Source organism: Salmo salar, chromosome 19 (assembly GCF_965601325.2).
Source record: "Salmo salar chromosome 19, fSalSal1, whole genome shotgun sequence".
Lineage (NCBI taxonomy): Eukaryota > Metazoa > Chordata > Actinopteri > Salmoniformes > Salmonidae > Salmo > Salmo salar.
Window position 1 is genome coordinate 53,049,004 of NC_138309.1, and position 14,298 is coordinate 53,063,301.

Consider the following 14,298-nt stretch of genomic DNA (forward strand, 5'->3'; position numbering starts at 1 on the left):
GTCATTGTCCACGCAAACATACTGTGTATATCAATCTGAAGATGTCATACTACAGTATAATGTAATAACACACAAACAGTATTGAAATAAAGCACATTGTAGCCAAGATGCATGTTAGAAACACTGCAGAGAGAAATAGATTCTTTAGACATGTTATGGAGTGCTGCTAGTGTTACTGCATTCCGGTGTAGAATATTACACTCACACTTAACCACACCTCATATCTATAAACCCGTTGGCACTCCACAGCCTGGTTAAACACAGCAACCCAACAGCCGTAAATCATGCCCTTACTGGTCCCTGGGTGACACGTTTATCCTAATTAGTGAGGTGATGAAGTATCTCTTTAAATATATGGAATTGTGTAAACAAAGGAAGATGTCAGAAGTTGAAGAATTGAAGAAAGAAAACCGACTATGGAAGACACAAAGAAGACGGTCAAGCGTACAGGACAAGCCCTAGCTGTAAAGACAACAGGAAACTGTAGGGACTTCCGTACCTTCTGGGGACTCTATGCACACACTGCCGACCGAACGTCTCTCACTCACGGGTCTCAGTCAGAGGCACATTGCATGCTGCCCTGCAGTTTTCATCCTTACTGTGACTGCTCTGGGCGGCTGGGGCCGGAATGCTCCGGCTGCGACACGTCAGCTTCTTCAGCTCGCTGGCAAACGAGATGCCCTTCCTCTTGTCCTCACGTGCCATCTGAGGTACACACACACCAACAGTCAGAGTTATACCTGATAAGAGCGAGAATGATGATTGCTGCTCATATGAACTTGAGCCGATGCGTGGGTATCTCAAACATTGGCATAATTGTATAATTTACACAAAAGTTTGAGTTATTACATGCTTATTTTTCAAGTTCAGATTCAGCCCTTATTTATTTTTTTGAAGTCATTTCTCTACAATTAGTAGAGATATACACTAATACACACACACACACACACCACCACACACACACACACACACACACACACACACACACACACACACACACACACACACACACACACACACACACACACACACACACACACGTGTCCATAATGGACTATGGTACACACTGGCACAGTTCATTCCTTCCCTCCTAACCTGTGTACCTGTTCTTTGAGCTTGAGGATGAACTTCCCTGCACCCCTCCAGCGGCCCTGGACCTGGTAGACACACTCCTGGTCCAGGAGGACCCTCTGGAAGGGCTTAGCTTGAGAAGACTTCTTACTGCTGGCCTCCTTCAACACCTCCTCCACCAACACATAGTCACTGGGGTTGGTGTTGCTCAGAATGCTCAGAGAGTACTTGGCTTTGCTCAGCGTCTGTAAAGGAAACCCAGGAAATATATTTTTCTTAACGACGACCATTTCCTTTCAGTCCAAAGCCATTTCATATCAGCGGTCAACAGTTCATTCATTCATACGCATCTGTAGGTTTAACTTGTTCTGAATCGCATACACCGGTTTAGTGCATAAATTGATGTCATAAAATTGCATATAAAAGCCAGTCTCCTGTGATCCCTGTTTTGAAATGTGCAGCTCCACCTCCTCTTCCTCACCTGCTGGATGATGTCCTGTGCCGTGCTGTATCGAGGGGCTCTGATGACTGTGTGAGGTTGTTCTGGGGACACGTCGTGCACCTGGACGAAGAAGGTGTCGTCCTCCCCTGCTACCACCCTCTCCACGCCCTCCTCCACTCTCTCCACCACTCTGTTCTTATAGTTCAGGTTCTGCCAACGCAACATTTCATTATTCAAATTGTTTCCTTATTGAGACTTTCCCCTGTATGAAAGTAAAGTAGTGTGTCATTTAGAACATGTCCACAAGAGGGGGACCTTAGAACATGAAGAAATCCATAACAATTCTATAGAACAAAAAAAATAAACGATTTGTTTGAAAATGAATGGGCTTGACCCATTTTTCATAAACATTTCTTGTCTCTAGAGCAGTGTTGATGAAAAAAGTAGCACCTCTTCCTTGGTTTTAAGGTAGATTCTGCCCACATATCCCTCTTCAGGCTGCCAGCTGTTGACCACCCTGACGATCTCCTCCTCGGAGGCTAGGGGCCGCTGCTGAGGACACCTCTTACTGTCACTGCGCTCCTTCGCCAGAGGCACCTTCTCCTCACACAGGAAGTACTCACTGGCACCTTCTGTGGACGTCGGTAACTAAAGTCGGGAGAGGGGAAATCCGTGAGCCACTATGAACAGAATGTGGCAGGTGTGTGTGGACATGCGTCAGTCTGTGGGTGGGCTGGGACTGACCGTGTCCAGTAGCTGTCTGACGGTGGTCTGCTGCTTCACAGACACTACAGTGAAAGGCTCTGGACCTGGGACACCATGGACTGTCACCTGGTGCTGCTGGGCTGTCCTCCGCTCCTCAGAACTGAACAGCTGCCAGGGATACAGTGTTACGTACAGATAGATACGACAGAGTATTTTACACAGTCCTTACATGCACTTTAACGTTGCTAGCTAATTAGCTCATCGGATGCTGTTCGACGAGCTACAAAAAAAATCTAAGTAATCCCTAGATGTTCCTTCCCTAGTGGGGTGTGAGCGTGTGTTACCATAGCAGCAGGCAGGGCTGTGCCGGTGGGGCTCTCCTCTACTCTGCGGCTGTAGATGAATAGACTGGACACCTCCAGGGGCTCGTTGTGCTGCGTCCTCAGCTGGATGTGTCTGTAGCCTGGAACAACACACAACCAACCACAGACATTAACAACAGGGAGTAGAAGTGTGTTAACCTGGCCACATGTCATGCTATAGCTGCTAGCCAACTCAGTACATAGTGTGTTGCAACATAGCATGTTGATAAATACAGTAGCGTGTTGCTACATAGCGTGTGGACAAATAGGTTTCATGCTGTCGCTTGAGAACATTTGTCAGGAATATTTAAAGTGAAAATAGAAGTTTAAATGAATCACTTTCTTCCTCCTCTTTTCCTCTCCACCCCTCCCCCCTCCTCTTCCTCACCTGGTTTGAGGGCCTGTAGAGGCAGCGTCCTTTGAGCGGTGGTCTGGGAGCTGTTATTCTCAACCACAGCGATGCGCAGGAAGCAGGCGTCCTCAAAGTGCACGTGGAACAGGAAGTGCTCTGACCACATGGGGTTGAGCGTGTTGCGGTGGATGGGCTTGGTGCGGAAGTGGCAGCAGTCCACGGGCATGCCCAGCACGTCCACCTCCACACAGGGGCTGCCCGCGCTGTTGGCAGGGCACACGTTCTGCCCCGACACAATCTGACAGAGAGGGGGAGGACATCTTTACTTCATGTCAAAAGTGAATTTAATCATCTCAAAACACTAATACAGATACATGGCATTACATGACTTATTTACTTAGTACTTTATAATACTTCTGTCAGCCTAGTGGTTAAGCGCGTTGTGCCAGTATCCGAAAGGTCGCTGGTTTGAATCCCTGAGCTGACTAGGTGAAAAGTCTGTCGATGTGCCCTAATTGCGCCTGTTAGTCACTCTGGATGAGACATAACTAGTCTTTTACTCTTCGCTATTGCAAAAGATTTATTGGGTGGCGTCCCTGTCTGTCAACTAGACAAATCAGATATATTGTGCAAATAGCTCTAATAAACCATCAAAGCCATGCTGAAGAGCCGATGGGAGTGCTTTGGGTAAGTATGTGTTTATACCCAGGAGGGTAGTTAGTGGGAGAAACCAGTATATAGGTCATACTGAAGTGCGTTTGGCTACATTCTAGTTTTTGTTGGGTTGAGTGTCTGGGCATCCCTAGAGGGGGAGAGATTGTGTGTGTACTCCCAGAGCACTGTGTGTGTGTGTGTGTGTGTGTGTGTGTGTGTGTGTGTGTGTGTGTGTGTGTGTGTGTGTGTGTGTGTGTGTGTGTGTGTGTGTGTGTGTGTACACATGCGTCCATTTACAGTCCCATCCATATATCCACGTCCAGTCAATTCCTATTGGACAAACTATAATCCAAAACACAACCAAAACAAACTGAAAATTGATCTAAATACTAAACTTTTGACTACTTAATGCCCTATAAGTGAATTTGTTCAAATACTTGAGTTCTTCAAATGGGGGGACTAGATACATACGTGCTTTCATTCTTAAACAGTAAGACAGAGATGTATGAAAATACACCCTAATAAAAGGTGACATTCGGTACTGTCGCCTCATATGAAACATTTGAACTCAAATCCAAAATGCTGGAGTATAAAAAAAAGTTTGCTGTCCAAAAACATATAGAAGGGTGTGTGTGTGTGTGTGTGCTCACCGTCAGAGAATAGAGTGTTGGGCTCATGCTCTCTACATCTCTCTCCAGGGGGCAGAGTTGCTGGTAGAGGGGACAGCAGCGATCCCACAGCACTGGAGGTTTCAGGACGTAACCACAATGCCCATTTGCTTCAAACAGAGCTGTGTTCAACTGCATGGGCAGGTCTAGAGAGAGAGAGAGAAGAGAGCGAGCAGAAAAGAGAGCAGAGAAGTGAGCGAGCAGAGAAGAGAGCGAGCAGAGAAGAGAGCGAGCAGAGAGAGAGAGCAGAGGTAGAGATGGAGAAAGTGAGTGAAAGAGGGGAGAGAAGGAGAGAAGGAAAAAAAATAGCAGACCTTCCACTCTAAATCCACTGTTCCACAAACATCATTTTTGTTTGGAAACGCTGAATTGGCACAGGTGAGTGGAAAAACATATCAGCTTGCAAAGCTGCGTCCAAGCTTTGTAAATTAGTGTAAAACAGACAAAGCCCATAAAATGCATCAGGCCCATCAGTATCACAACCATGTTCAGTGTACCGAGTGGACTAGGTGCTGCCAAGGTCAGAGCACCCCTTACAGAGAAATGACATGACATGCAAGCGAGCACGACCCTGCCAGTGTTTCTCCAATACATCTCCACGGGGTCATACTGTAATATACCCTGCCCACGCCATTTCCAATGAATAGGCAACTAGAGTTTCATGAAAAGTTCAATAAGTAGGGCCCTGAGTTTTTCATTACCATGTCACCTGACCAGGGAAGAACTCTAGAGCCCTAGTTATAGACTTCATGGGTTACTTCCAAATAAAGTTTCAGCCTGGTCCTGGACAAAATAAAATGACTTTCAATGAAGAATCTGCATTGAGCATAGTCTCATCCAGGTACTAACCTAGACCGACCCTCTCAGTAAACCTCCACTCCATCACCTTACCGTCAGTCTGATAATTGAGGGCCACCACTTGCATCCCGTGTAGCCAGAAGGGCAGAGGGTTGGGGTTGGCTGAGTCGATGCGCGTGGCGGCCGGGTAAGTCCTTAGCAGCTGGCAGGTGGTGTGCTGGATCAGCTTCCGGGAGAAGCGGCGGCAGAGGCGCTTGGCAGCGTTCTCGTTCACCGAGGAGATGTGATAGCACTTGGGAGTGCGGATGATGGCGCTCAGTGACGCGCTGGGGCTGAATACAGGCGACGTCTGCTCCTCCCAGCCCAGACGCATGGCCTCCACGCCACCTGGAGGTCAGTCAGATGGACAAATGTACATTTACAACCTACCTAGTCATTTAGCAGATTCCCATTCTGATACTAAATACTGATAATAATAATAATACTGATTCTGACACTAATACTGATTCCCATTCTGATACTAATACTGATTCTGATACTAATACTGATTCTGATACTAACACTGATTCCCATTCTGATACTAATACTGATTCTCATACTAATACTGATTTTGATACTAATACTGATTCTGATACTAATACTGATTCTCATACTAATACTGATTTTGATACTAATACTGATACTAATACTGATTCTGATACTAATACTGATACTGATAATAATACTAATACTGACACTAATACTGATTCTGACACCAATACTGATACTAACACTGATTCTGATAGTAATACTGATTCTGATACTAACACTGATTCTGATACTAATACTGATTCTAACACTGATTCTGATACTACCACTGATTCTGATACTAATACTGATTCTGATACTAACACTGATTCCCATTCTGATACTAATACTGATTCTCATACTAATACTGATTTTGATACTAATACTGATTCTGATACTGATACTAATACTGATTCTGATACTAATACTGATTCTGATTCCCATTCTGATACAAATACTGATTCCCATTCTAATACTAATACTGATTGTCATACTAATACCGATTCTGATACTGATACTAATACTGATTCTGATACTAACACTGATTCTGATACTAATACTGATTCCCATTCTGATACAAATACTGATTCCCATTCTGATACTAATACTGATTCTCATACTAATACTGATTCTGATACTGATACTGATTCTGATACTAACACTGATTCTGATACTAACACTGATTCTGATACTAATACTAACACTGATTCCCATTCTGATACTAATACTGATTCTGATACTAACACTGATTCTGATACTGACACTAATACTGATTCTGATACTAACACTGATTCTGATACTAATACTGATTCCCATTCTGATACTAATACTGATTCCCATTCTGATACTAACACTGATTCTGATACTAATACTGATACTAACACTGATTCTGATACTAACACTGATTCTGATACTAATACTGATTCTAATACTGATTCCCATTCTGATACTAATACTGATTCTGATACTAACACTGATTCCCATTCTGATACTAACACTGATTCTGATACTAACACTGATTCTGATACTAATACTGATTCCCATTCTGATACTAATACTGATTCTCATTCTGATACTGATTCTCATTCTGATACTGATTCTCATTCTGATACTGATTCTGATACTGATACTGATTCTGATACTAACACTGATTCTGATACTAATACTGATTCCCATTCTGATACAAATACTGATTCCCATTCTGATACTAATACTGATTCTCATACTAATACTGATTCTGATACTGATTCTGATACTAACACTGATTCTGATACTAACACTGATTCTGATACTAATACTAACACTGATTCCCATTCTGATACTAATACTGATTCTAACACTGATTCTGATACTGACACTAATACTGATTCTGATACTAACACTGATTCTGATACTAATACTGATTCCCATTCTGATACTAATACTGATTCCCATTCTGATACTAACACTGATTCTGATACTAATACTGATACTAACACTGATTCTGATACTAACACTGATTCTGATACTAATACTGATTCTAATACTGATTCCCATTCTGATACTAATACTGATTCTGATACTAACACTGATTCCCATTCTGATACTAACACTGATTCTGATACTAACACTGATTCTGATACTAACACTGATTCTGATACTAATACTGATTCCCATTCTGATACTAATACTGATTCTCATTCTGATACTGATTCTCATTCTGATACTGATTCTCATTCTGATACTGATTCTGATACTGATTCTGATACTGATACTGATACTGATTCCCATTCTGATACTAACACCGATTCTGATACTAACACCGATTCTGATACTAACACCGATTCTGATACTAACACCGATTCTGATACTAACACCGATTCTGATACTAACACCGATTCTGATACTAACACCGATACTGATACTGATTCCCATTCTGATACTAATACTGATTCTGATACTAATACTGATTCTGATACTAATACTGATTCTCATACTAATACTGATTCTGATACTAAGACTGATTCTCATACTAATACTGATTCTGATACTAATACTGATACTGATAATAATACTAATACTGACACTAATACTGATTCTGACACTGACACTAATACTGATACTAACACTGATTCTGATACTAATACTGATTCTGATACCAACACTGATTCTGATACTGATACTAATACTGATTCTAACACTGATTCTGATACTACCACTGATTCTGATACTAATACTGATTCTGATACTAACACCGATTCTGATACTAACACCGATTCTGATACTAACACCGATTCTGATACTAACACCGATTCTGATACTAACACCGATACTGATACTGATTCCCATTCTGATACTAATACTGATTCTCATACTAATACTGATTCTCATACTAATACTGATTCTGATACTAAGACTGATTCTCATACTAATACTGATTCTGATACTAATACTGATACTGATAATAATACTAATACTGACACTAATACTGATTCTGACACTGACACTAATACTGATTCTGACACTGACACTAATACTGATACTAACACTGATTCTGATACTAATACTGATTCTGATACCAACACTGATTCTGATACTGATACTAATACTGATTCTAACACTGATTCTGATACTACCACTGATTCTGATACTAATACTGATACTAACACTGATTCCCATTCTGATACTAATACTGATTCTCATACTAATACTGATTTTGATACTAATACTGATTCTGATTCTGATACTAATACTGATTCTGATACTAATACTGATTCTGATACTGATACTAATACTGATTCTGATACTGATACTAATACTAATACTGATTCTGATACTAATACTGATTCTGATACTAACACTGATTCTGATACTAACACGGATTCCCATTCTGATACTAATACTGATTCTCATACTAATACTGATTCTGATACTAATACTGATTCTGATACTAATACTGATTCTGATAATGATACTAATACTGATTCTGATACTGATACTAATACTGATTCTACCACTGATTCTGATATTAATACTGATTCTAATACTGATTCTGATACTAACACTGATTCCCATTCTGATACTAATACTGATTCTCATACTAATACTGATTTTGATACTAATACTGATTCTGATACTAATACTGATTCTGATACTGATTCTGATACTAATACTGATTCTGATACTAACACTGATTCTGATACTGACACTGACACTAATACTGATTCTGATACTAACACTGATTCTGATACTGATTCCCATTCTGATACTAATACTGATTCCCATTCTGATACTGATTCTGATTCTGATACTAACACTGATTCCCATTCTGATACTAATACTGATTCTGATACTAACACTGATTCCCATTCTGATACTAATACTGATTCTGTTACTAACACTGATTCTGATACTAATACTGATTCTCATACTAATACTGATTCCCATTCTGATACTAATACTGATTCTCATACTAATTCTGATACTGATACTGATACTAATACTGATTCTGATACTGATACTGATACTGATACTAATACTGATTCTGATACTGATACTAATACTAACACTGATTCTGATACTAACACCGATTCTGATACTAACACCGATTCTGATACTAACACTGATTCTGATACTAACACTGATACTGATACTGATTCCCATTATGATACTAATACTGATTCTGATTCTAATACTGATTCCCATTCTGATACTAATACTGATTCTGATACTAATACTGATTCTGATACTGATACTGATTCTGATACTAATACGTTTATCCAGAGCAATAACTGTGAATAACAAGGACAGATCAAATATCGATTTGAACACAATTAAAAAAAGCTTTTTTCCAAGACAATGTAACACTAATATTTCATTAGGTAGGACATTTAAATAACACTAATTGTACCTTCCTTAGTGTTCGCATTGATCATGAAAGAGGCATTAGCTACACTACTATTCAAATGCTCTGCCAAGCCTCAGTGCTGAGCCAGAAAAAAACATGCGCCTAAATAAAAAAAATAAAAAATCCCATTTCAAACCTTCTACAAACCCTTTACAAATGCCACGACAGCTTCTCTCAGCATCTTTCAGTATACTTTTGATAACATCGTGCACTCATTTTTAGAGGGCCATTTTAAGTATGGAAAAGTTAACAGGCTGGTTCCCATGGGGTGTAGTCTGACTATGTGGGTGTCCTTCCCTGTCCCTTCACATCCCGTCCCCCAGCTCCAGGTCTAGGGGTCTGGGTCATGGGGAAAGGCCCCGGCCATATGTACCCTTCCCTGTCCCTTCACATCCCGTCCCCCAGCTCCAGGTCTAGGGGTCATCGGGAAAGGCCCGGCCATACGTACCCTTCCCTGGGGTCCGGCCCAGCGTCACCACCTCCCCGGGGCTGCCTCCGCTACGACCAGGAACCGTGCCAAAGATGGACTTCCTGCTCTTTCTGTCTTTTCTTCTGCCAGAGGCCGAAGGAGAGAGGGTGGAGAGGCCTGTTTCCCACACAACACAGATGGACACACACACAGAAAGACAGCCCCAGACGAGAGTGTAAGACAAGGGCACCATCTCTCCTCCTCCCCTCGCTGGTTTAATGTTGCTTGTTTGTTCTGGCTGTGTTCTGGAGAATTATGCCCCTAGCAGATGTCCACCTGATTCTAATTTACCATCAATTCATAGACCTACATTTTATTCCTTTGTGAACTTTTAATCGGTATCCCTCAAGATTGAAAAATCACCAGGCAGAATAAAAACACTCTAGGAATAAGCAAACACACAACATTTTGAACATAAACCATTTCTATGCTAGAATGAGCCATACAGTAAAGTAAAGTAAATGAAAGGAGGACTACCAGGGAACTTGACGGCCTGGCAGTAGATGACGAGGTCAGAGAGTTCCTGAGCGATCTGTCGACTCTCCTTCTTGTTCTGGGGGAGATGGAACTCTTCTCCCAGCTCCATGTCAAATACCTGGGGTAGGAGCAGAGTCAGTCACTCCATCTGGGATTACGGCGAAGAATAAAAACATTTCAGGTGCATTTGTCAAATCTGGTGTCTCCTAGTTCTCAATTAAGATCCGTTTTATCTCAATGGTCTCTCTTGGTTCAGAGACTAGAGGTCAAGGGTTAGAGGTGAAACCCACCTTCCCTTTGCTCTGGGTTACAGCATTGTCTGCTTTCTTCATCCTCTTGGGCATCTCATCAATGATGGGATGATCATCCTTGTCCCCTGAGGACTTCCCGTCAGGTTTATCATCTAGGATGTTATCTGAGAAACAGAACCATCAACTTTGAGGGAGGGAGTCAGACCAGCTTTATTTAATCAACGGACTGCTTTCAATGTGATGTTAGTCAATGGTTTCACATTGAGTCTTCCTTGTCAAACCATATGTGCTAAACTGAGAAGAATTCCATCCCATAACAGATAGCTTGCTTGCAATGCTGGGAATTGGGGAAATGCCATTCCGAGTAAAACATTGGTCCCCCACAAATACCACAATGCAATGCAGATTCTGTAAACAAAGAGCTGGGAGTTAGAGCCTCCTGTTCTTCTCTCGCCCACACACAGCAGGACACAAAACATGAATGTAAGCCATCCATCACACACATCCAAAGTGCTTTGCGGTTAAAGAGGAATTTTCACCAACATGTCAGTTATTTTACAGGAGGAATCCCACCGGTTCAGTGCAGTTACAGTACAGTGTAGCGTCGTCTGTGTCTCATACTGCTCTGGTTACATGTAGTAGTGGCTGGTGAGAGCGTCGCTTATCCCCAGAGCTCCTAACAGTAAAGTTTTTTAACCCCCACGGCTCCCCGTTGGACAGAGGCGCGCAGGGGCCTGAGAAAACAGATGTCTTTGTTTTCTCTCTCTGATGAGCCACTGCCACCAGCGAGGTCAGGACGTACATATCAAAACACAGCAGTGCGGATGGGGGGTGGCGTATTTACACTATACTGGCCCTGTGTGTACTGACAACACGGAGCCAAACAGATCATTAGACATGACCCCCCCCCCCGAGCGACATGATCGTCCCATCTGCAGCATATTACTACAACAAAACCCCAAACACAATATAACAGTACCAGACTTCTAACCCACCCAGTACCCACACTTGGTACATTAAAAGCCTCAAATTCACTCCAGATAGCAGGCCGGCGACAGAGACATGCAAAGCGTACAGCACCCAGACCAAGCTCACTGCACAGACAGAGTGTTACAGTAGGCGCCATGCAGTAGTGCTGGTACTGTGAAGGCAGGGCGGCTGGTTATGTTGTTCAGTTTACCTTCAAGGCTATACGAGGCAGTGGAAGCTGTAAGAACGTCAGCTAAAGCACAGAGGAACAGTCAGGGACAGAGGGACAGGGGAGGAGAGAGTACAGGAATAACACAAACCCATCTCCAAGTAGAGCTACTGTAACTCATGTTAAAAAGAGAGAATCAAGGAAGATGTTAAAAAGAAGAGTCTAGATACAAGATCTCACTCCTACATCACTGGTCCATGTGTGTGCAGTGTACATCACTGGTCCATGTGTGTGCAGTGTACATTACTGGTCCGTATGTACAGTGTACATTACTGGTCCATGTATGTGCTGTGTACATTGTTACTGAGGGTTTATATACAGTCAAAGCAAGTATCTGTCTCACCATCAGACAGGGATTCATAGTCATCGTCGTACTCGTCTTCCTCCTCTTCATCATCATCATTGTGGTTACCAGGTGAGCTGCCAGCCGGTGCCCCGTTGCTGGCCTGGGCCTGGATGTGGGCCAGCTGGTGAGCCTGAGGGAACAGAGCACGGTATGATTGGTGGAAAGTCCTGTAGCCATTTGCCCCCATGTCAACAAACAAACTACCTAAGACAAACCTGACGTCATCCTGCGAGGGACGCGTGTGTAATAATGCACGTGTTCACACTGTATAAGGTCTCACCTTCTGTTTGACAATGTCGACGGGAGCCTGGTGTGCTTTCAGCTTCTTGTTCTTGAGGAGGATCTTTCCCTTCAGTTGCAGCGGGGAGGGCAACAGAGGGTCATCAGAGAAATCGCTCTCAAACAGGAATTTGGTCACCAGCTTGTCTCCGAACACAGTCTTCAAAACACAAACAAACAGGAATCCTCACAGACATGCTACAATCAAAGGCTTTTTTATCAAAGTACTTGGAGCAATCTCCAAAGGAAGGAATGCAGTAACAAGGTTCTTCGAGACAGGACACATGACATGTCAGCTAGAATCCGTACAGATCAGGTCCATTGGAGCCAGGAGGAGGTACCTTGAAGATTTCAGCCATTTTGCGTTGCTGGGGTAGAGAGCAGTGGTTCTCAATGGACAGGATGACCGGCATGTCTGAGTTGACGAAAGCAGTGCGATTGACCGCCTCCACCACATCCTAGAAGACCAAGGGTTACAATACATGAGGCATAACATCCATGACACTAGTCCCATTTATTCTAGAACACAACCCGTAGAGATTCCAGAAGTATTAATCTAGCTACAATAGAGGCCGGCCATTATTGTACTGTATCTAGGCCAAACAGTGACATAAGGTCAAAGTGGTAGTGTGCCAGGGTCGTGCCAGGGTTACAGACTAACCTTGAAGGGGATCTTGGTGGTGAGGGTGTGCCCATGGTAGATAATGGGTGATCCGTCATCTCCATCCCAACAGTCCAGCTCCACACTCCTGCAGCCCTGCAGCAGCACCTAGACAACACAAACCACGCAGGCCTTTCTTTTACACCTGCTACATTAAGTAAAATGATCAGATGCTTAGAAATCCCCTACAAAATATAGAAGAAAATATATACGCTTGCGTCAATCATCACCTGGCTGTAGAGCTCTACAGAAGACTCTCCTTTGAGCTGGTGTCCAGTGAGGTACGTGTTGTGAGAGGACTCTATGTAGTAGTAAGACATGGGATACTGGAGCTCCTCCGTGTTCACCTGAGACTCCTCGTTCTTAGACGCAAAGTTGTGCTTGTCCATTAAAAACCTGGGGAGGATTAGAGGTAAAGGTCACTAACTAAACTGGTGACGAATGTCATCTCAGAATTCCTATGACGGCATTTCTTGAGTTGGTCATTCTTGGGAAATGAATTTACCTGGCAAAACCTTCGAAGGACATCCAACCCATCTGACGCATGCTTATGCAAGGTTCAAATTTCTGAGGGAGACAAAAGAAACCCAATTTAACAGTATTTCACAGGAATGTAATTCTCCGGTCCTTACCTATATGTCTATTGTGCAGTATATCACGTCTGCCTAGTTAAAGGGACATTACACTCCAAAATCTAATTCTGACCATTTTTTCAGACCGTAAAAGACATCCCTTAAGTACAGCTTGCTGGACCAGTCATGTGACCCACCTGGATGACGCTGAGGATCTCGTCGTAGGTCAGGTGTTCCCGCTGGCAGTTGACCAAGAAGTCGTTGAGCTGTGGGATGGCCAGACCCAGCACCCCTAAAGAGGCGTTCTCCACGCCCGTTCCATTGGTCACGATGCTGGCCGCCGCAATGGCGTCCGAGATCTGCTTCTGGTTGTCTGACATCTGCTGCCGTGTTCGGATTAAGAGGCCCAGGTCCGAACCGTTACGGGTCAGCAAGTCTGGAGGACAGGAAAACTGCATCATTAAGTCATTCTCTAACTAACACACTAACGACATTAACGTCCAATACTCCTACACCACAGTGTGATTCCACTGTTAAGAG

At 43.0% G+C, this 14,298-nt stretch overlaps 1 protein-coding gene across 9 annotated transcripts in view; it reads right to left on the reverse strand.

The window, feature by feature from the left end:
- Positions 1–14,298, reverse strand: part of LOC106578971 (1-phosphatidylinositol 4,5-bisphosphate phosphodiesterase epsilon-1) — a 79,326-nt gene that overhangs the window by 2,766 nt on the left and 62,262 nt on the right. For 5 of the 9 annotated variants that reach the window (XM_014158312.3, XM_014158311.3, XM_014158310.3 and 2 more), the window contains 20 exons: positions 13,956–14,194; positions 13,692–13,753; positions 13,417–13,582; positions 13,187–13,294; positions 12,867–12,983; positions 12,527–12,685; positions 12,244–12,376; positions 11,883–11,924; positions 10,742–10,866; positions 10,452–10,569; positions 9,954–10,091; positions 5,146–5,439; positions 4,237–4,400; positions 2,969–3,230; positions 2,563–2,681; positions 2,258–2,386; positions 1,964–2,161; positions 1,553–1,723; positions 1,104–1,316; positions 600–705 (listed from right to left, as the gene is read on the reverse strand). In XM_014158312.3, the coding sequence (XP_014013787.3) occupies positions 600–705; positions 1,104–1,316; positions 1,553–1,723; positions 1,964–2,161; positions 2,258–2,386; positions 2,563–2,681; positions 2,969–3,230; positions 4,237–4,400; positions 5,146–5,439; positions 9,954–10,091; positions 10,452–10,569; positions 10,742–10,866; positions 11,883–11,924; positions 12,244–12,376; positions 12,527–12,685; positions 12,867–12,983; positions 13,187–13,294; positions 13,417–13,582; positions 13,692–13,753; positions 13,956–14,194 (3,063 nt within the window). Of the gene's footprint in view, positions 1–499; positions 706–1,103; positions 1,317–1,552; positions 1,724–1,963; positions 2,162–2,257; positions 2,387–2,562; positions 2,682–2,968; positions 3,231–4,236; positions 4,401–5,145; positions 5,440–9,953; positions 10,092–10,451; positions 10,570–10,741; positions 10,867–11,882; positions 11,925–12,243; positions 12,377–12,526; positions 12,686–12,866; positions 12,984–13,186; positions 13,295–13,416; positions 13,583–13,691; positions 13,754–13,955; positions 14,195–14,298 lie in introns of all 9 variants that reach the window. The other 4 variants (XM_014158314.3, XM_014158316.3, XM_014158315.3 and 1 more) reach the window with 3 other exon arrangements.